The following is a 23,752-nucleotide window of genomic DNA, read 5'->3' as shown; positions in this document are numbered from 1 at the left end:
TCACTGGCCATTCTCAGAGCTGATGGAACAGCAAAGTGTGGGAAGACAGCAGTATAGCCTAGCAGACAGCTATGGAACGGAAAGAAGTATTAGGAAATGTCTTCTTGCTGGTTGATTTTCTAAGGATTTGCTTCCAAGCTGTAGCATGTGGTCATAATTTTGAGCTTCCGATGGAAGAAATTACATTGTGCACAACATTTCAAAACTAGATACCAGCAGAATTGTCTCGATGAACACTGCTTTGAACATCAACGGGACTGGTGGTTTGCAAACTTTCAATGTAACTGACTGTTTGTTTTCTCAATATGGTTATTGTGCTATGTTTATCTGATAGAATAGTTTCAATAACAATGATGATGATGATGATAGCTAGCCACACAATGAATATGAGGCAGATCTCTGCTGAGTTGGTAAAGAAGTGTCTCTTGTAGGGGGTGTTTTATTGATATTAATCTTTGTGTTCGCAGAAGGGTTGATTCGGGGGGTGGAGGGACGACAAATCTCCCAAAATTAATTAAAATTAATTACTGGATGTATTGATAAACATATACATTTACCAATGTTGAATGGAAAATGAGATTAGTGGAATATGCAAAATATAAAGCAGGCCTCCCACTGCGTGTCACCCATGAAGCCAAACACAGCACACTAGGCACAAATGGCGGCTCAATAAAAATCCTGTTTTGCTTTGGCTGCCTGCCTAGGACTGCAAGCACTGGGGGAAGGGGCAGCTGCCAAGAACTTGGCAGGCCAATGCATGGCTGATGGGTTGAATTTGGCTTGGCAAACTGACTCATTGTTACAGATACATATTTATACATCTTCATTCAATACGGAAGTTTGCTGTACCCATTGCCAGGATACAGTGCCTACTTTCGCTATACTGCACAGACCTGAGATTGTTCATAGAAGAAACTTTCTCCTCCAGTTTTTCCCCCCAAGGTTTAAGGGGACCGCATAGAACTGTTTCTGTTAAGCGAAGTTCAGAATTATGCTACAACTGAGAGCTATTGGTCCTGCCACCTGTACCCAGTCCTTTCAATCCAGTTAATAATGCGTATGTCAGAGCCCTCAGTTAAGGCCAAGGAATCTTAAAAAAAACATGTTGAGACTTGTGCTGTTACTTTAGCCTGAGAAGCATTTGTGAAAATAAACAGCTTACAAGTTTGTGGACATAGAGTGAAAGAGCCAATGGTGCCTGCTACAGTAGATAAAACATCACATTGAGATACAGAAGAAAGTCCACAATGGGACCTGTGCATCCACAGGCAGCAGCTTCCTCTGTTGTTAAGATGGAACAGAATGAAAGAGATCTGTGCAAACAGACTAACTAGCTCACTTCAAATGTCTCCCGCAGGAAATAATGATGTTAATGCCTGTTTCACACAATACGAAAAGTGGGACACATGAGATCGTATACTTATCTGGGCTGATTAAACATAATGACTATGATCCAGCGAACACGTGTGCAACAGGGCTTTGCATTCTTCTTTTTCCAAAAGCTATTGCCGATACTGGGGGGAAACAGTGCTATATACCTGGATGAGGCACCAACTCTTGAGAACCAAGAAAGCAGACAGATATAGCAGGAAATCATCATGTGATCTGTCTGCTAGGTCTTGGGCCTGGGTGATCCAAAACCACCTAACAGGGAAGATGCAAGCAGAAATATAAAGATCTGAAAATAAGGCAGTTTTTCAACTCTAACATCGTTTGTTCCAGTCTCGGTAGGCACAGAATGTATTGTTATATTTGCGAAGCTGGGCATCAAATGTGGAAGGCACACAACACGGAGAAAAAAACAAGTCCCACAGCGTTACCCAGTGTGCCTTCAAAGATTATTAGCAAAGTTATTGCTAATTATTTTTGTTTTGCTCAGATGAATAACTTGACATTTGAAATCTTTTCGCACAATGGGCCCAACCCCAAAGAAGTTAATTGTGTTTATGTCCTGCTGAGATTAATCGCCTTTAGTCACAACTAATGGATGTCACTGGGGTTTATATAACTTTTGTTGGATATCAGCCAGTCGTTTTGTGACTATTTATTCCAATGAAAGATAACATCTCATTTGCTCATTGAAAATCCTGTCCACTTTACCTTTTAATGAACTGTTTAAGTCACATTTCTTAGAAGACAGCAGAGGAACAGAGTAAGAAGGAGGTGGTTGGAGGATGGACGGTGGCTAACAGATTGAGGTTGAATCCTGACAAGACAGAAGTGCTGTTTTTGGGGGGAGAGGGGGAGGGAGGGTGTGGGGGATTCCCTGGTCCTGAATGGGGTAACTGTGTCCCTGAAGGACCAGATGCGCAGCCTGGTAGTCATTTTGGACTCACAGCTATTCATGGAGGCGCAGGTTAATTCTGTGTCCAGGGCGACTGTCTACCAGCTCCATCTGGTATGTAGGCTAAGACCCTACCTGCCCGCGGACTGTCTCGCCAGAACCTGGAAACTGCAATTAATCCAGAATGCGGCAGCTAGACTGGTGACTGGGAGTGGCCGCTGGGACCACATAACACCGGTCCTGAGAGCTCTGCATTGGCTCCCAGTACATTTCCGAGCACAATTCAAAGTGTTGGTGCTGACCTTTAAAGCCCTAAATGGCCTCGGTCCTGTATACCTGAAGGAGCATCTCCACCACCATCGTTCAGCCCAGACACTGAGATCCAGCGCTGAAGACCTTCTGGGGGTTCCCTCATTGTGAGAAGTGAGGTTACAGGGAACCAGACAGAGGGTCTTCTCGGTAGTGGCACCCACCCTTCAGATGTTAAGGAAATAAGCAGCTATCCTATCTTTAAAAGACATCTGAAGGCAGCCTTGTTGAGGGAAGTTTTTAATATTTAATGCTGTATTGTTTTTAACACTTGATTGGGAGCTGCCCAGAGTGGCTGGGGAAACTCAGCCAGATGGGCGGGGCATAAAGATGATGATGATGATGATGATGATGATGATGATGATTATATAAGAAGAGATCAACTAAAAGGCACTCAAGAGTTCTATTTAGCACTGTCGACCAAAGTACAGCTAGTGTACTTCGTATCTTGAGCATCTTGATGCAGAGCTCAGAGTGCATAGCTTTATGGGTTTCTCTGCTAGTTTCAATGAAGGAGGAATTTCTGCATGCACAGCCCTCTTTGAACTGCTGTTCCCTCTACTGAAGCGATGCATCAGAGCTCCTGTGTTCAAAGGTGATCATTACACGAGGGGGGGACGACCACAAACAGCATGCCTCAAATGTCGAAATGATACGTGAAAGCCCTCAAAAAATTAAATGGCAGTGCATCAAACAGATGGAAAATGAAAAACGAAAAGTTTTAATATGTTTCATTGTCACATGCCTGGGAACTTACATGGCTCATGATTACTATCCCAAAAGGCAGATGTTATTCAGTGATGTGTCCGTGGCTCATTATCCATGCAAAATATACCTTTAAGCTATCAATCTGGATAACATTCATGGAGCGGTTTTATCTTTTGCGGTAACTGTGGCAAGCTTTCTCCATATCAATCAAGAAGTTAGGCACTCCAGTCTGTAAAGAAAGGGATCACAGAATACTTACGCATCTACACTTTATGGCCTAGTAGGCAACTACTGATATTCAGCTGTTTTTTACACCTATGCCACTTCAAACACAAAAGTAATTGTGCTCTGTGGCTTAAACAAGCATTTTAAACCAGGTTAGAGGGGGATTCATAACTGGTTTTTAAAATTCGTTAATCCTGGTGACCCTCCTACACAGTAGCAACATGCCGCCACCATTTTCAGCTTTCAAAATATACAGATTTATAGGATCCAAACAATATCCCATGCTGCTAGCAGCACATAAACCAAAGGTTTAGAAGAAAGTGTTTTTGTTTGATATTATCAGTGAGAGTTGGAGGCTCTGAACAAGTTACCTAACTGGGCAGGGAAAGGATAGAAATGAAAAGATTAAAAGGGAAAGAAACGCACAAGCAAATCCTAAATGTGTATCATTCCCTGATGGATTTCTGCAGTAGAAAAGTTTTGTAAGTATTGGCCTCTTTAAGGCAGTATACTTGGTGCTGTGGGAGGAGCCCAGAGAACAGCCCTTCTCCCCTGCACTAGCAGGATGCCACCTTCAGGTGAGTACTGCATGAACTGAGCTATTGTCTCAGACTAGCAACTGACAACAGGGAATGGACACAAACAAGTCTGGATTGTTGCTCTGGGCTCTATTCTGAGACTGAGAGAAGATATACAGTGGTACTCTCCTTCTTTTGAGGTTTTAAAACAGAGGTTGGCTGGCCATCTATCATGGGTGGTTTAGCTGAGAGTCCTGCTTTGCAGGGGGTTGGAAGATGAGCCTTGGGGTCCCTTCCAACGCTACAATTCTATGACTCTTCCCCTTTCAGTACCTGTAGTTCTGCCTACAGTGCTGGCAACAGAGAATCAGGCCAGAAAAGCCATGGGCATAAGCCACTGGGTTGGTTCCCTACAAATTCCAGCCCCCTGCTTACCTTGGTTCCCCAGTTGACAAGCCACGAAGGAACCTTGCCACCAGGGTCATCAAAGTATGACATGAAAACTTCAAAGCAAAAGAAAGGAAGAAAAGAGGTAGTCGGAAATCTTATTTAAGCAACTACAGCAGCTATTCATTTATATATCTATTTTGTGGTCACCTTACTAGCAGCTATCTAAGCTGCTTTTAGTGTTGTTATTTAGAACCATAAATGTGCAGAATTCATTCCCTTATTTCTCTGGAGTTTTCCACTGTTCCATCCCAGGATATCAGATATATTTGCTGAAACACCTCAACGGTTTCTGAACGTCTGCATGACTGCAAGAGTTGTTGTTTTTTCTTTCCCCAAAAAGCTCTTCTCCTCCACCCTCTTCAATTGTGCAGTGTTTTGTACATCCAACTGCTGTTCCTGTAAGTTCAGAACTAATTGTATATTGTCTGGTCCCAGAGCAATAGCTGCAAAAAGCAGCAGTGAAAGCAAAACACTTTATTCCCATTCAGCTCTGCAATAAATTCAAACGTCTTTCTTCACTGTAGAGGCTAAACTGACAAAAGGCTTCAAAAATCCTTCTCAGTTTCATCTCTGGAGTTATGGAGGCCTGTTGCAGAGTTGGAAGGGAAGTTTCCCAGTTTCAGCAAGCTCTGCCACTTTTGCGTATATCCAACCACATCTAATTTTTCTCTCTCTGATCACCAAGAGGAAGGGATTGTGCATACAACAACAAACGATTCCCCCTGCCAACCCCAACCCTGCAAAAATTTCTATTAGAAAGAATTACGAATAGTTAGGGCCTAGGATACGTGAACCCATTAGCAGAACCGCAATATCTGCATCAGAAATCCACTTCCAAGCTGGAGAGGAGGTGGGGTTGCAGGCTTCATGCCCCTCCCCACGCATGCGGGGGCTGGCTCACAGCCCCCGCGATACTGGGGGAATCCTCAGACGCGGCATCAGCCGGGCCAGCCAATCGGCTGGTCCGGGAGGCATGGCCCGCCCTTTTTAGGGCCGACGCGACCGAGGATCTCCCTCTTCCTGCGCTCCAGCTGATCAGGTTTTCCTACCCGTTAGGTTAGGCTCTCTGACATTGCTATGGACTTCGGTTGGTTGCCGTCATGGGGCCTGGTAGGAATTTTTTCCACTTGGCAAATTGGCACCAGCCATTTGGTTTTTCGCGTACCTCGTAGCAACCGTCACAACTTCCTTGGCATTGGCGGTTAGGCATTGGTAGGGGTATTGTTATGCAGATGAAAGGGGGTAGTCCCGTAAAACAGTGTTCCCCTACCTTGGGCCTCCAGCTGTTTTTGGACTACAATTCCCATCATCCTTGACCACTGGTCTTGCTAGTGAGGGATGATGGGAGTTGTAGTCCAAAAACAGCTGGAGGCCCAAGGTTGGGGAACACTGCCGTAAAGGATTCCGGGGGGCGTCGCCTTTTCCTAAGCCTAGGGAGGTGTGGGCCTACGGCACGCCCCCGAGCGGTGACCCCGGGGAAGCTCCTAGTTGATGTGCATCAGCGGGACTCCCCCTACTGGTGGTTAACCCTTGCCAGTCTTCAAGCAAGCAGGCTGAAGCCGGATAGTGGATAGGACCAATACCTAAGCCAATACCGCTCAATTCTTGTAATCAATAAAGTTGTGGCCTAATTTGACCCATTAACCTAAAATTCTGGTGTCTCGTGTCTTTCTTTCCGAGGGGGGAAGCAGGAACTCATCGTGCAAGTCCAACTTGGCACATTATTGAGGCATCCACAAGTTTTCCCAGTCTTAGAAATGAGGTATGACAATAATCACAAAGCTAAAAGCGGTATGATTGGGCTGGGGAGGTGGTAAAGAGGGGATTTAACTTGTTGTCTCCACTTCAGTCCAATCAGGATCACACACCACATGCCCCTAGTTGCTGCTATGTTCCTTGGGACAAAAACTTCCACTGGTGCCAATGGCAGCTTTCTTCTCTATGCAAATAGCAGCCACAGTGGAGGAGATTCAAAACAGCGCTGTGGGGTTTAACAAGGGGTTAATCATTAATTTTCCTATAACCGCCACAGTCCTGAAACAAATTATTCTCCCCACAGGTATTTACTTCTACAGAATAAAGAATGATCATGCCATCACTAATTTTGCCCCTGAAGAGTTTATACAAGTTTGGTCTGATTACATTGTGGTTAAACAACTCCTGTTACCAGATTACACAAATTAGTTGGCTGGGATGAGCAAACATGTGTGCATAAGAATTAACCACCCAAAATATTGGATGCAAGCCTCTAGTGTTATTTTGTACACACCTGTTCAACTATCTTGCTTTCAATCTTAGCAAAATTTGCTAGTGTTAAAAAAGCAAATGAATATGTTTTTCACAATCCTAACTTGTAAATTTAACATTTCTGCTCTATAAAGGGATGGGCGTATCTGCCACTTGCAGATGACAATTTTCTGTTTCTCCCAATCATTTTGCACACTTCTGCAGCAATTTGTAAATTGGTTTTCTAAAATAATCAGCAAAATTTGCCAACATTGCAGTGCAAAGCTCTCAAAGTAAGCACATTGTTGCATGTCGTTTTGACAAATATACACTTTTAATCAATAATTCTTAATGTTTTTATACTGTTGTAAACTGCTTAGAGGTTGTTGTGTTTACAGTCAAGCAGAGTAAAAAAAAAGTTAAATAAATATAAATAAGATTTACAAGCAACTTCCCCTAATATAATGCATTTCTGTATATTGTTTTCTTTAATATGTGCATTTATATGCACACTGTATCCTGAAAAATGCATTTGTATACATGTTACTTGGCTGGGAAACTATTGCAAAATTCAGAGTAATGCAAATTTCAAAGGATAGCTCTGCTTTGGGCTTGTGCCTTGTTTTGAAAAGTGTGTATTAGGTAGATTCACCTTTAAATGCAAATTGAATTGAACTTTCTCCTCATTCCTAGCTCTAAGTAGGTATTTCCATAAAGTTCTTTACTGATTTCTTACCTTTGGAGCCTTTCTTGCCATCGCTTTCAAAGGCCACACATTGTTTATAATTCTTTACTCTAACAATCCCAGTCTTCTCTGGGAATTTAGAGGTATTCACGCTTTTAGCCAATATAACATATATCTTCTTCCCTTCAAGTTCCATATCTTTACGCTCACGAACGAAAACATACTATGCTGAAGTTTAAGAAATAATCAGGATGTGCCTGTATATATAATATACATATATAATCGAGACAGAAGGTATACTGGTGCAAATACAAAAAGCAATCCTGTTTCAAGAAGCCTGCATTTGTTTTTGTTTTGCTCCTCAAAGGGTATGACAGAATATGGTTCACAAGAATGCGCATCAAAGTCTTAACTTTTTCTTTTCCCTTAAGAGTCAGGTTTTTTTTTTACCTCATTTAAACTTGCAGAACTGTGCTGTGAGGAGTTTGCGGCCTCAAATATTAAGAGCAAAACTGCAACCCAAGACTTGAAAGGATACATCTCTATTTGCCATGGGGAAAGGGAACTTCACTTCCCAGCGGATTACTGTTCTGCCCTCAAAAGGTTTCTCACTTATATCTAAAAATCGGAGGGGAAATGCGTTAGATGCAGACTATGTTTTATTCAGCTGGACTTACATAAGGTTTTCAATGCATTTGGTGAATTAATAAATAATAATAATAATAATAATAATAATAATAATTTATAATAATAATTTTTTATTTATACCCCGCCCTCCCCAGCCAAGGCCAGGCTCAGAGCGGCTTACAAGCAATAATAAAAACAAGATGAATGATTACAAACTTAAAAACAAAATAAAACACAACAATTAAAATAATGGAACATTAAAATATTAAAATGTAGCCTCATCGCAGGAGGAGAAGGAAAAGAAGGGGGAAAAAGAGAGGGGGGGGGAGGGAATCAAACTGGCTCCAAGCCAAAGGCCAGGCGGAACAACTCTGTCTTACAGGCCCTGCGGAAAGAAATCAGATCCTGCAGGGCCCTGGTCTCATGAGGCAGAGCGTTCCACCAGGCCGGAAATGTGAAAGGAGTCAGACACGAATCATAACTGTGTATGTGTCAGACCCCAGCAAGGGTCGGGCACAAAGGGATAGACATAATTGGTTCTTTTTAAAAGAATTTGACCCAAAAGCTCATCTAGTCAAGCATCCTGTTCTCACAATGGCCATCCAAATGTGTATGGCGAACTCACAAGCAGGACTCTCCCAACTTGTTTTCCCCCAGTAACTAATGTTCAGAGGCACCAGAGGCAAATACAGTAGCACGGCTAGTAGCCATTCATAAAGTTATCCCCCACTATTTGTCTAAAACCCCTTTAAAACCATTCAAGTCAGTGGATAGTGTCATATCTTGTGGTAGCAAATGCTAATCTGACAGTGGGTTGTGTGAAGATTTCCTTTTGTCTCCCCTATATCTTCCAACATTAAATTTCATTAGATTATTGTTTTAATATGATTATTTATTGAGTTTATATACCGCCCTATACCCGGAAGTCTCAGGGTGGTTCACAGAAAAGATCAATATATGTAATCAAAATAAAAACAACAACCCAATACCCCCCCCCAAAAAAAGAGTCACTTTTTAAAAGGGGATAGGACGTCAATCCGATCAACCAAAGGCCTGGTTAAAAAGGAACGTTTTTGCCTGGTGCTTACAGGTGTACAATGAAGACATCAGATGAACTTCCCTGGGGAGAGCATTCTGCAGATGGGGAGCCACTGCAGAGAAGACCCCGTTCTCGTGTTGCTACCCTCCGGACCTCTCGAGGAGGAGGCACACGAAGAAGGGCCTCAGAAGATGATCTTAGGTGACCCCATGTTCCAGTATTATGAGGGGGGCAAATTTCTTCACATTAAGCAAAATCCTATTCACCTCTATTATGTCCCTCCTTACTGATCAGGCCTGTCACCACCTGTTCAGACCCTGCAAGTGTATTTGTGAAACTAGGATTTTCCTCTCCCGTGTGCATCATTTGATACCTGCTAACACAGAACTGCTTTTACCATATTAGTGCTCTTTCACCCAGTTTGGAGAAATCAGGCCTACAACAAACCGATTACTTGAGAGGACATTTGTTACTGAGGACTATAGAAAAGAAAGTTGATGCCAGGCCTAATCAAGGAGAGAATTCTAAAACGGCAGTGCCATGACTGAAAAGGCCCTAAATCAGTAATTCCCAAATGTGCCCCCCCAATGGATCACTGATGAAGATTGTGGCAGACCACAGTTTTTTTCTGCCTGTTGTACAGTTTGTAATGCACCATGCTAGACACTATACAGTTTTTAAATGCATTTTACAGCTTTTTTTATTTCTCATATATTGTATTTTACTGTATTCCATAGAATTCAAATCATGACACAATAAATTACAATAAAAGAAGCAATTCAAATGCAATTTTTAAAAAACCAACATGAATATTTAATGCAGTGGGAGTGTCGTCACCAATATTTAACCAGACACTGACATGCCACAGACCACCTGAATTATTCTTGCAGTCCACTGATAGTTCACAGACCATGGTTTGAGAAGCCCTGCCCTAACCTAAGCCTTCTTCTCAAGTAGGTAGGCTTCATGGACAGATCTCAAAAGCTGGGGAAGTTCCAATGGGGCAGGGAAAGGTATTCTCTAAAGTTCCTTATCTTCCCAAGTAGCTATGGCAGGCAGACCATAAAAGTCACTTCAGATGCTGTATTTTCTCCAATGAATGTGAGAATGGCTGCATGAGGGACTATTTTGCTGCAGACACATATGCTGAGATGCCAGTATTCCTCACAAATATATGAAGGGGTCTAACAAGAAGTTATTGTCTTGGAGGACATTATTTCCATGCGATGCAATATGTAATGCCAGCTGTTTGATGGATAGTGCTGTTCCCATTATAAGACACCAAATAATATCACATTTTCCACCAGAGGTCACTGGAGTATTAACTTGGTGCCATTTGACAACCTATTCCGTTTCCTACGTCTTAAGCAGCAAGCAAACTCAAAATTGAAGGTGTGAGAAAAAGAGTAATATTTGACATGTTCAATTTAATGGGCAATACAGGGAGTTCCACTATAAATGAATATTTTCTCTCACATACCAGAAGGACAAACTGAACCCTATTATTTGAGAAGACATGCTATTATTGTATCTTAGGTCATCGTATTACTTGCAGAGTCTAGCTTCTTTCAGTATTCCCCGAAGAGTGAGATAGCCTAGATTAAGGACAGTGAGGATGGCTTGCTGGTTAATATGTCTCTGGTATCTGTAAATCTGTTCATATTTTTACCTTTGTTCACCTTTTATTGCCTTTCCAAAACAACCTTTCCAAGCTCACTATCAAAGCATGGGCTGCCAAAATGTCCATGGGTTCAAAAACTGGGGAAATGTGGCGACATAAGCTACACTGGCCTACTGAGATGCATGGGTTCTCAGATCACATGTTTGTTTGTTTTTCCAAATCTCCTCACTGCCCCATAAAGCCCTCCCACACTGGGGGTCCTTAGAGAACAGCACCAAAAAGACATGAGAAGTTGCTACTGAAAGGACATTTTGCTTCTCGCCCTGCTAATCTAAGTGGCCTAATTGGTAGGCTTCCAGCATAGACACTAAAGTGAATCCTGCCCATAGATATTAAAATCTCATTATTCATTACGAAAGTTGCTAGAATAATCTGCCGCTTCATTTTAGTACACTGGAAATTATTGAAAGAAGAAGTTTTGTGAGGAGTATTATTAGAAGTATTGTAAAAATGGGCAAGGGGGTGGATGATTTGTTAATAGATGTAAAGGCAATATAAAGTTAAGAAATGCATAAGAAGTGGTTAAAACGGTGGATCATCAGAGGTGCTGATGGATGTCCAAAAAGATTGTATAAGTGATAAGTTTTGTGGTACATTTTATAATTTATATGTTAAAATTAATAAAAAATATTATAAAAAAGGAAATTATTGAAATGTTTCTTCTTGTGAATGTAGAGTCCCATCGGGGAAAAGGTGGAATATAAAATTAATAACAATAACAATAGTAATGCATACTTTTGTTCCTTAAAATTGATTAAACAAAGTATGCAATATTTTCTATACACACCCACAAATTGAAACTTCGCTCTTTGTGGAAGTTCCACAGTCTTAAGTTAAGAAATGCACCAGAAATATATTAGTATTCACCTTTTGAAAACATCTTGTCTGAATGACAATGGACATCTAATATGCTATATATATTGATATATTAGATAACATAGATGTGAGCATGGCATCACACAAGGGATAACGGAAGATATTTAACACATTCCCTGCTTACCGTAGGCCAAAATATGTGAAGCTCTGCAAATCAGACGTTGTGAGTCATTTGCAGATGGGGACATTCATATCCTATTGCCCCGTCATGTTGAAGTCATGGGTTTCCTTCCCCACCCTTTGTGTCTGTGGCATGCAGCAATAGAGTGTCATCCCAATGGAAGATAGTGTATCTGCTCTTATTAATCTCACAATAGCTAAAGGTTAGCCAAGATGACCAAGCCCTCCCTGTGTATCTCAAGGGACACTCAAGTTAACTTCAACATATAATCGATACATGTAGACATAATGGGAAAATCTACATTACATGCTAGGGAAGAGCAATTGATACAACTTGGAAGTGCTCTGTCAGTAGCGTGAACCAAGGAAAACTCAATATACAGTGGTACCTCGCAAGACGAATGCCTCGTAAGACGAAAAACTCGCAAGACAAAAGAGTTTTTCGTTTTTTGAGTTGCTTCGCAAGACGAATTTCCCTATGGGCTTGCTTCGCAAGACGAAAACGTCTTGCAAGTTTGTTTCCTTTTTTGAGCCTTTTTTGAGGTTTTTGCAGACTTTGGTGATTTTTGAAGCTTTTCCAAAACTTCTTTTGCAGCCATTTGGTAAGTTAAACTTTTAAAACTTTTTTGGGGGGTTTTGGATTTTGGGTTGGAATCCGTGCTTTGCAAGACGAAAAATTCGCAAGACGAAAAATTCGCAAGATGAAAAAACTCGCAGAACGAATTAATTTCGGCTTGCGAGGTACCACTGTATAATTAGAACAAACCTATTATAATCGAATATAGGGAGAGACAGTGCAGTACAGGCAGTGTCCTAAATCACTTCAGCAAAAGAGGGGGGTGAGGGCGGTGGCTGGAAAGCAGTTTCCACCAACTCAACAAAAGCAGAGCACTATTTCTTTGGAAGGATACATCTTAAAATGCTTTTCCATGGGTGCTACTTAGAATAAAAGGCTTTTCAACATCAATCGTCACCAAATTCAGTGTGATGTCTTGAGAAATGCTCTCTTGGTCTGGGGCCGAAAAGTCATTGCCATCTTCTAAAAGGTCTCAGCAGAAACATGTCATCAGGACTAGCTGTGAATGAAGGAACTCCAAGAGTACAGTGGTATCTCTAGATGCAAACGGGATCCGTTCCGGAGCCCCGTTCACATCTAGAAGCAAACGTAACCCGTGTCCGCGCGTCTGCGCGTGCCATGTTTCGGCACTTATGCGCATGCGTGTGACGTCATTTTGAGTGCCTGCGCATGCACAAGTGGCGAAACCCGGAAGTAACACGCTCCGTTACTTCCGGGTTGCCGCGGAGTGCAACTCGAACGCGCTCATCCCAAAGCACATTCAACCCGAGGTGTGACTGTAGTGGTTTCAGCAGTGAGTAATCTTAGGTACAGTGGTACCTTGGTTTGCAACTGTTTTGGATTACAACCGTTTTGGATTATGATCACATCAAACCCTGAAGTGTGTATCCCCTCCCCCCCCCCCGAATTACAACCCATTTTTTTTTTATTACGACCATTTTTTATTTTATTTTTTGAGGCCCCAATAGCAAAAGCGCGCCTTGGGTTTCAACCTGTTTTGGTTTACAACCGGACCTACGGAACGGATTATGGTTGTAAACCAAGGTATCACTGTACTGCTACAGCTGGATCACCATATGATACGTTGCACAATTAGATAAGGATCTCATGTGTAGTTTATATGGAAAGACAAATAGTCACTTGTTTGAACTAAACATGCAGAAAAGAACCGGAACTTTGAAGTTTAGGATAGGGATGGAAATGCACAAATGTCATTCCATTAAATAAAGATGTACACAACAGTATGACATGACACCACCTCTGAGAAATTTCACCTAAGGCAAATTTTGAGGCAAAAGTGGAAGTCCTTGCTCAGGCGAAACTGCATCGGAATTAATGCTGAGGTAAAACAATAACTTCCAAGAGGACTCATGCTATTTCACAGTTTCACACACCCCTAAGTTGCCACCAAATTCACCTTTAGTGATATTAAGAGGCAAACGTGGAGGCTCCTGCCCATGCAAAACATATGAGGAACTCTGAGGGAAACCTGAAGAATTTCAATAACACTAGTTAAATTTCAAAGGGGCATCCCTGATTTGGAGGAATGGAAAGCCATGTAATGAAAATTATTATAATTGTTTTAGGCAACCAACTGGACAAAAATAAGGGGAAATTCTCTCTAGAATCAAAGAGATCAAAGCTAAAGAAGGTCTTAGAGTATAGTAGCCAATTGCAAAAGAGGATAGGCTTCTTCATCTTTTCATCGATATTCAGGAGAGGGAATTTCAGCAGATGTGGCTTGCATAACACATGAGATTCCCTTTGCCTCCAAAACTATTAAAGTTTCTGCTTTTGTATCTGACCGCTCTAACAATCTAATAAAAACTGGTGATTAAGGGGGTATCAAACACTAGGCCTCAGATTCCCCAGATGTCATATAATGATCAAGAGACAAGTCCATTTACCCATAAACCAACACAAGAACAGTGTCAATGGATCTTAGAAAGTTGGTTTTAACACAAAATGTGGCTAGTAAGAAAAACATTGCTTCTTATTTGTTTTTCAGGGCATCACAAGTGGATGACTATATTAGCATTAATGCTTTGGTAATGGAAATCTACTTCATGCATTTTTCATACTGAAAAACTGTACAGAGCACTTGAAAGAGCAAAGTAAAAGAATCTTCAAAACGATGGTGGTCAAGGAGCAGAGGAAAGGAACCTATCACAGCGACCAAAGAAAATGACATTTTGGTCTTGAATAATTTACTGACCTCTAAGATACCGGTCCCATTGTGTTCTGTAGGTTAAATCCATGTACACTTCTGCACATACATCTGGGGAACAATCACCAAGAGTGGCATAGACTTTATACTCGTACAGTCCAGATTTCTGAAAAAGCAAGAGCAATAGGAGGGAGCAGGTCGGGGAGAATCAAGAATCCTGTATTTCAGGCCTTTGCTTGGTTGCACTAGCAATGTCCAAAAATACTCTTTTACACCACTGTGCTTGCACAATGAATACATTTACAACATACAAATAAACTCTGTGATGTTTGCGTTAAAACAGAGGTGATTTGGTCCATTTGCCTAAAGAACTGGACTGCCCTATGACAGACTTATCTTAAAATATATACCAATCTCTCTGCTACATCTTTTTTTCTGTATAACCCTAAACATACTACTCAAAAGCAATAATGCTTTCTCATATTTACACACTAGGTGCCATAGAAATCATCCTATATATAAGTTGGTGTTGTAAATATAACTCAGTTGTTTATTTTAAATATCAGAGACTACTGTATAGTCAAATGAAAGTCTCAGCATCTAATCCCCCTTTATCCTTTGAAACATAAACTGCAGCAGGAGTCATACTTCTGTTATGATAGTCAAGTGAAACAATAAATATATATTTCAGCACTCTGGCTGTATTCTACTTTTGTTAGACTCCACCAAACCACCACCCCCATCTTCACCCTGACCAGTCTAGAAAAAATCATGTTATTTATTTTGTTTTATCTGACTTAGTGGAGCCCTCTGCACAAATCAAATAACCCTTACACTAAGAGTTGAATAACCCTTTGTTCAGAGAGTTGCATTATTTACTAGCAATACCAATTGCAGAAACAGAAGGTTTTGGGGTCTAATTCATCGAGGAGATGCAAAAAGGTCAAAGCACAGTACACATGAATGGAATTTAAACTACCTTTTACCCTTTTCAGTCTTGTATTCTGTAAAATATTTTTTAACAGAGCTCTGTTATCATGAACTTTCTCATTCAATAAACATCACTTCATCCTTCAGCACTGTCAGCTAGACCCTTTATGAACCCAACATTTAAAGAAAGGAAATATTTAAAATAAAGATACGGCATGACTCACACAGCATTTTGTAATAAGGCATTACAACACTGCTTCACAAACAAATTCTGGCAATGTGAAATAGGCCTCCACCCAAGCCTACGCCCTCCGGAGGTCTATTTTCCAAAGATACATCAAGCCTGCAATTATTTAAGAGTGATTCCTGAAATTTTACACTCTGTAAAATCGCTCTAGCTCCATTTATTTAAAGGACTACCCTTTACTGCAGAACATTAAAAGAAGAGTCTAGACTATCATCTACCACAACAGATCCTTTTAGTTGTGGTTTTAGTTCACAAGGCTAGCAATATCTCAGATAATCTGAGCTTTCAAAGGTTAGCAAACCTATTTTCCTGTATGAAAGGAATGTGAATATCAACTGAAAGTGAGATTATGACATGCCTGCAGATTACAGGAGATGTTTGTTTAGAAGGCTGGAAAACATTCAGTACCATGAAGTGTTCTCAGACTGGGCCATTGCAGTAACAAAACAAAACAAAATTGTTAAACATTAGTCTGCATTTTGAAAACAATAAATTCAAAAGACAAACCACCACCTATAGCTAGTCTAGATTTTAGTATGATCCCACCGCTCTGGCAGTGTTAGTTGCTTTGCACCACGAAGAGACTTTCCTGCATTTAGAGATTTCTACCAAAGTTGCTACAGTTGCACAGATTTCTTTAAAAGCAAAAAGAGAGGCGTTGTTACAACGCCTCTCTCTCTCTCTCTCTCTTTTTTTTAAAGCAACTCTGGGACACTTGCTGGAACCCTTAACATTCCAGGTTTCGTTTCCAATCCTCTGTTCCTCAGGCATGTTTGCAAACTGCTAAATTATTATTACTATAATTTTATTGCCCAACCTTCACCCTACGGTCCTAGGGCAGGTTACAACAATTTAAAATAGAACATTAAACGTTTTAAAAACTTACAATTACACCCCCCCAAAAAAAACCACAAAAATAGGGTGGGTCCTAAAATTGTATATCTCAGGTGTCAAAGGCCAGAGCAAAGCATGCTACTATGGGTTACCACAGTATGATACTACCACAATAGTTAAAAAAGCTGTCCATCAGAGAATTAACAAGCCAACCCTAATTAAAAAGAAGTGCAAATGTGTGAAGAAAAGCTATGTAATCCCAACATCCATACACCTACTTATTTTGCATGCCTCTAATTACACTGGAACCTTGGTTTAAGAACAGCTTAGTTTATGAACAACTTGGATTAAGAACGCTGCAAACCTGGAAGTAGGGGACGCAGGTGGCGCTGTGGGTTAAAGCCTCAGCGCCTAGGACTTGCCGATCGAAAGGTCGGCGGTTCGAATCCCTGCGGCGGGGTGCGCTCCCGCTGCTCGGTCCCAGCGCCTGCCAACCTAGCAGTTCGAAAGCACCTCCGGGTGCAAGTAGATAAATAGGGACCGCTTACCAGCGGGAAGGTAAACGGCGTTTCCGTGTGCGGCTCTGGCTCGCCAGATGCAGCTTTGTCACGCTGGCCACGTGACCCGGAAGTGTCTCCGGACAGCGCTGGCCCCTGGCCTCTTGGGTGTGATGGGCGCACAACCCCAGAGTCTGTCAAGACTGGCCCGTACGGGCAGGGGTACCTTTACCTTTTACCTTTTAAACCTGGAAGTAGGTGTTTTGGTTTGTGAACTTTGCCTTAGAATAAGAACCATGTTTCGCTTCCTGTTGAGTGTGTTCCATTTGTAAATTGAGTCCCCCGCTGATATGGGAAAGCACATCTTGGTTTAAGAACACTTTGGTTTAAGAACGGACTTCCAGAACCGATTAAGTTCGTAAACCAAGGTACCACTGTACTAGATGGATTCCACCACTTATGCTACCTGTCAACCTGTTTTAACTTTCGCTGCTGGCGTATGTCTACAAATTGCAGTGTTTCTTTTGATAAAACAAATACAACAAATTGCTTCCTTTAAAACCGAGCCATCTGCCTACTTTCTTCTTGAAGGATGATACTGCATTCCAGTCTCCAAACAATCACCATGTAAACTCAGAATGACCTCCCAGGCAGGGCTTAAATGGCCTTTGAGCCTCACTGGGATGACAGTGTGATTGTTCCTATAGTAGCAGAGAAATCAGAAGAGAGGCATTTCTCATTTCAATCATCAGTCTGACCAATGCAGATCTTGTATTCCCATTAAAAAAACAAATTAAACATACAAGCCACGTGTGAAATTATTCTTGATCCGTGCCAGCATTTGCTGACTGGACAGAATTATCACACCCACAAAACAACCTAGCGTTTAAAATACATTACAGTGGTACCTCGGGTTACATATGCTTCAGGTTACAGACTCCACTAACCCAGAAATAGTACCTCGGGTTCAGAACTTTGCTTCAGGATGAGAACAGAAATCGTGCTCCGGCGGCAGCAGGAGGCCCCATTAGCTAAAGTGGTGTTTCAGGTTAAGAACAGTTTCAGACTAAGAAAGGACATCCGGAACGAATTAAGTACTTAACCCGAGGTACCTCTGTACTTCCAAGCCCCCAATTATCCAAATTCCTGTCGTATCTAATGCAGCAGGGCCATGCAACACACACCAAAATAGCAGAGGCTTCAAGCATTCCACCAACGCACGTCCCAATTTTGACAGCACTTCAGTTGGTAAAGAATTGGGCTTCCTGACTGCGCTAGACTCCACTTCCAGGCATTTCTGCCAGCTGCTTGAATCACGCTGTCTCTGACCACAGGCAGCCCACAAAGTTTTCCTCTTGGCCAATAAACCAGCAGGGCTTCAGTATTTCAGTATTTCAAGGCAGAATGCCCTGCTGAGTTGGCCAGCTGTTTATCCTGAAGCGGAAGCAGTCTGAAATCTGTGCTGAGGAGGCTGGGATTTGTCCTCAAACGTATACAAGAGTGAAATCAATTTAAAACAGACAGATCTGGGCCAGACAGATCTAGGAATATGATGGCAAGGACTGGCATACAGGCTTCAGAAATGAATTAAGAGTGGTGTGGTTGCTGCCATCTAGGGCTGAGTGATACCTGGTTTTCAATACAGCGATATATCATGATGTCTGAAATCAGGATGGAGCTAAGTAGAGGCCCACACTAGCCCACGGCCAAGATAGGAGCATGGTACTTTTCTACCTGAGTAAATAAGCTCATGACAAGAAATTACCGTATTTATCGCTCTATAAGATGCACTAGACCACAAGACGCACCTAGTTTTTGGAGGAGGAAAACAAGAAAAAAAATATTCTGAATCTCAGAAGCCAGAACAGCAAGAGGGATCGCTGTGCAGTGAAAGCAGCAATCCCTCTTGCTGTTCTGGCTTCTGGGATAGCTGTGCAGCCTGCATTCACTCCATAAGACGCACATACATTCCCCTTACTTTTTAGGAGGGGAAAAGTGAGTCTTATAGAGCAAAAAATACAGTGGTGCCTCGCAAGACGAAATTAATTCTTTCCGCAAGTCTTTTCGTCTTGCGAGTTTTTCGTCTTGCAAAGCACGGTTTCCCATAGGAATGCATTGAAAATCAATCAATGTGTTCCTATGGAAACCGCCTTCAGACCAGGTCCGGGGACAGTCTGTCCCCCGACCTCTTCTGAAGGCCGGTGGGGGGCGAAAGTCTTTGCTTCCCCCCCCCTGCCTTCCCGGGACAGCGGAGACTTCTCCCCTGTCCTGGGCGATCTTAAAATGCTGGCGGGCGGCAGCGAAGCCTTCGCTGCCACCCGCCAGCATTTTAAAATCGCCCCGGGACAGCGGAGGAATTCTCCGCTGTCCTGGACGATTTAAAAGCCCCCGGGAAGGCAGGCAGGGGGGACAAAGACTTTTGCCCCCCGCCAGCCTTCAGAAGAGGTCCTGGACCTCTTCTGAAGGCTGGCGGGGGGCAAAAGTCTTTGTCCAGGAGGTCCAGAACCTCCTCTGAAGGCCGGCGGGAGGCGAAAGTCTTTGCTCCCCCCCCCCGCCTGCCTTCAAAAGCCGTCGGGGAGAGCGGAGAATCGCAGCGCGTTTCTCCGCTCTCTCGGGAAGGCAGGCAGGGGGGAGCAAAGACTTTTGCCCCCCGCCGGCCTTCAGAAGAGGTCCAGGACCTGCTATCCCGGACCGCTTTTAAAATGCTGGCGGTGGGGAGCAAAGCCTTTCGGCCTCCGCCGGCCTTCCTGGACCTCTTCTGAAGGCCGGAGGGGGGGGGAAGGCTTTGCTCCCCACCACCAGCATTTAAAAGAGGTCCCCAGAGATTTCCCTATGGGCTTTCTTCTTGCGAAGCAAGCCCATAGGGAAAATCGTCTAGCGAAGCGATGCAAAAACCGAAAAACCCTTTCGTCTTGTGGGTTTTTCGTCTTGCGAGGCATTCGTCTTGCGGGGCACCACTGTACAGTAAATGGAGTAAATTTGAACACACAAGTGCAGCAAGCAGAACTCTTCCAGAAAACAAGCTACTTGAAAGTAGGTTGCAGCGTTTAGAAAATAAATATTGTTCGTCTTCTAACTCTCAAGCCCACTCCTAGATTTTTTTTTAAATGCAGTTTTTCCAAGGACACAAACTGCTTTGGAAGGGAGGGAAAGAATAAACTCTGCCCGTGTCTGTACTCCTGGCGTTCTGCCCACCTCCCTGACCCATTCAAGGATGCTGTGAAAAGAAAAAAAAAGCTAATCCAAGGATTAGATCAGCACAGGTTCTCAAACATTGTCCTACAAAACTTCCTGTGAAAGGGAGCAAGGGAAAAGAAAAACAGACAACTGTGGTGCACCCCCATGGTTAAACAAGACAAAGTCCAGCTGTTAGTACTCAAGTCTCAGCTCCTCTTAGGTCTGGGAAGCAGAAGACTAAAAGAAAATAGAAGCCTCAGGATCATGAAAGGTCATGAAGGATGGGATGACACAGAAGCAGAACACCCATGAAAAATGGAGCTAACCCCACTATAAAAGTAAAGGTAAAGGTACCCCTGCCCGTACGGGCCAGTCGTGTCCGACTCTAGGGTTGTGCGCCCATCTCACTCTAGAGGCCAGGGCCAGCGCTGTCCGAAGACACTTCCGGGTCACGTGGCCAGCGTGACAAGCTGCATCTGGTGAGCCAGCGCAGCACACGGAAACGCCGTTTACCGTCCCGCTATAAAGCGGTCCCTATTTATCTACTTGCACCCGGGGGTGCTTTCGAACTGCTAGGTTGGCAGGCGCTGGGACCGAGCAGCGGGCGTGCACCCCGCCGGGGGATTCGAACCGCCGACCTGATGATCGGCAAGTCCTAGGCGTTGAGGTTTTACCCACAGCGCCACCCGCGTCCCATAACCCCACTATAGTTACGGCAAAATGCTTGTCAATCTAAATCCAGAAGCACCCTTGAGATGCAGGCCTCCACCGTTCCATTTCAAATGGAAATATATAGCAATTTAATCCTTAATCTGTCTGGACTGTAAGTAGTTTTACAGGAGGATGACTTTGAGGAGGGGGTAAAGGTAAAGGTAAAGGGACCCCTTGGTTTAGTCGCGACCGACTCTGGGGTTGCGGTGCTCATCTTGCTTTACTGGCCGAGGGAGCCGGCGTACATCTTCCGAGTCATGTGGCCAGCATAACTAAGCCACTTCTGGCGAACACGGAAACGCTGTTTACCTTCCTGCCGGAGTGGTACCTATTTATCTACTTTGACGTGCTTTCGAACTGCTAGGTGGGCAGGAACTGGGACCGAGCAACGGGAGCTCACCCAGTCGCAGGGATTCAAACCGCCGACCTTCTGATCAGCAAGTCCTAGGCTCTGTGGTTTAACCCACAGCGCCACCTGTGTCCCTAGAGAACGATTAGCTAATCTCATTTCCTAAATCAAGTTCTATAGTCATAGTAAGTGCCGCACATCCCTTCTGCTTGAAGTCTAGCAAGGTGGAGGGAGCAGAGGACACTCCAACACCCAGCCAGGTTTGACCCACAGGCTGTCAGTTGCTGATCAGTACTCTACAGAAAGCTGTCAGTCCCTATTTTATGCTTCCTATCTGGAATACCCAAATACTGCTATTACATCTCAAGGGAGGACCCTGTCTATTTCAAGGTCGCGTAATACACACTTCTCTGCCCCTCTGCTGATTCTGTCCATTTGTTAACTCCCACACCAGGGCATTCACTGGTTGTTTTTTTCCTTCCTGGCAGTGTTATTATGTTCCTAACATCTGCATGACAGGTAGAAACACAACAGGTAAGCTGCTCCCTATTACTGCATCTTTGATTTCTGCTTTTCCTGTACACAGGAACAATGCAATGGCCAGGGGATGCCTTATGGCATATGTTTTGCAATACTACACACGTATCCTTTAAAGTTCACTCACAAAAAATCTAATACTGAAAAGAGAGGTGGAAGTAGATCTTAATTTTTCAAATGAGGTTCAGGCCTCTGAGCAAGTCTTGTAATCTGTCCTGGAAGGAAGAAGCCCTGCTCCTACGTGGGTGTGGATAAACAAAGAATGACTATATAATGGAGGACAGGATTTTTTTAATGGCAACCCTAGGACCAATAAAGATCTACATTGGGATATGCTGCCCCTGTGGATCCTGCTCCAAGACGCAATCACCTTACCTTGCCAGCCCTGTTTTGTTTGATACAGTGGGGCTTCTCCTTAAATAATGAGAGGCTGCTGTTGCCCAGCGGAAAGGCAAGGCATTTTGTACATGTTCAGGAACTTTGTGATCTATTTCTTTGAAGAAGAGACATGGCCAACAATCGAGAGCAGGCTGTAGTAGAGAATAGGAGTTGGCAAACCTGATGCATTCCCCACTCCTCCAAAGACTGGAAGTGGTTTTAGAAGTGCAACGGCTTGCAGGCCTGTTGTGAGGGCCACGGGGCACAAGGGGGGGGGGAGGCCCACTGGCCACCGTGGAGGAAAGGCCAGGTGGAAGTTTGGCCAGGGGGGTCTGACTAATGAAAAGAGCTGCTGTCTCACACAGTGTTTCACAACCTTGGGTCCCCAGCTGTTTTTTGACTACAATTCCCATCATCCCCAGCTAGCAGGATCAATAGATGGGAATTGCTGCGAAAACAGCTGGAGACCCAAATATGGGCAACCCGGGCCTAGTGTTTCTCAACCTTGGGCCCCCAGCTGTTGTTGGACTACAACTCCCATCATCCCTAGCTAGCAGGACCAGTGGTCAAGGATGATGGGAATTACCACAAAACAGCTGGAGAACCAATAATATTCAACCCTGGCCTGGCCTAGCTCTTGTTAGACTACAACTCCCATCACCCCTAGCTAAGCAGGACCAGTGGCTGGGCATGGTGGGAACTGCCAGAAAAACAGCTGGAGACCCAAGAATGGGCAACCTTGGGCCCCCAGCTGTTATTGGACTACAACTCCCATCATCCCTAGCTAGCAGAATCAGTGGCCGGGGATGGCGGGAACTGTAGTCCCCAAACAGCTTGGAGGCCTCCTCTTTCCCTCGCGTTTCCACGGCAACGCGACGCCGGTCCTCAGGCTCCCTTGCTCCGCCTAGGCCTCGGCGGCCCTTTCCCCGCCTTCCCTTCTGGTCCGGCCGCAGCGCCGTCGCCCCTGGTCGGCCTCGCACCTCGTCGAAGAGCCGGAAGATGCAGAAGCTGGCGGTCTCGGCCATGAGCTCCCAGGCGGCCCTGGCCGCTTCGCGGGGCTTGGTCGACTCCCGGCAAACGGCCAGGAACTGCTCTTCGCCGAAGGGGCCGCGGGCTTGCTCCGCCCTGCGCGAGGAGCAGCACGTGGAGGACGAGGACGAAGAGGAGGACGACGACGACGAGGGGCCGGCGCTGGCGCCGCGGGACATCCCCGACCACACGGGCAAGCAGCGGGCCGGCCACCACCGCCACCTCCGACGCCCGCCCTTCGCCTCCTTCGCCGGCGGCAGAACCTTCGGGCGCCTCTGCAGCAGGGCGCGGAGGGCCTCCGGGGGGCACATGGCCCGCGGCGGCGGCGGGGGGGGGGGGCCTCGACGGCGCCGGAGGCCGAGCTGCTCGCGACGACTTTCTGCCGTCGAACGGGGCGCGGGCGGGGGCGGTGCCGCGGTTAGAGTGCCGGGGTAGGGACGCCGAGGAAGGCCTGGGTTCAAATCCCTCCCCACCACCCTCACACCGTCGAGGGGGTCTCTAAAGCTCGCTTGTCGTGCCTCCCAAGCGGGGTCGTTGTTGGGGGGAGTGTGCTTTTTTGTAGGCCGCCCTC

At 44.3% G+C, this 23,752-nt stretch overlaps 1 protein-coding gene across 1 annotated transcript; it reads right to left on the bottom strand.

The window, feature by feature from the left end:
* Nucleotides 1-3,293: 3,293 nt before the first annotated feature.
* PCTP (phosphatidylcholine transfer protein) lies at nt 3,294-23,519 on the bottom strand. Its single transcript, XM_083727820.1, has 6 exons — nt 23,133-23,519; nt 14,541-14,658; nt 7,944-8,023; nt 7,457-7,628; nt 4,480-4,547; nt 3,294-3,530 (listed from the first exon to the last, which is right to left on the bottom strand). Exons 1-6 carry the CDS (start codon nt 23,490-23,492, stop codon nt 3,468-3,470), a joined length of 861 nt encoding a protein of 286 aa, XP_083583946.1. The 5' UTR covers nt 23,493-23,519; the 3' UTR covers nt 3,294-3,467.
* Between the last annotated feature and the right edge of the window lie 233 nt (nt 23,520-23,752).

Source organism: Podarcis gaigeae, assembly GCF_964106915.1.
Source record: "Podarcis gaigeae genome assembly, chromosome: 2".
Taxonomy (NCBI): Eukaryota; Metazoa; Chordata; class Lepidosauria; order Squamata; family Lacertidae; genus Podarcis; species Podarcis gaigeae.
This window is presented reverse-complemented; position numbering and strand designations above follow the sequence as displayed.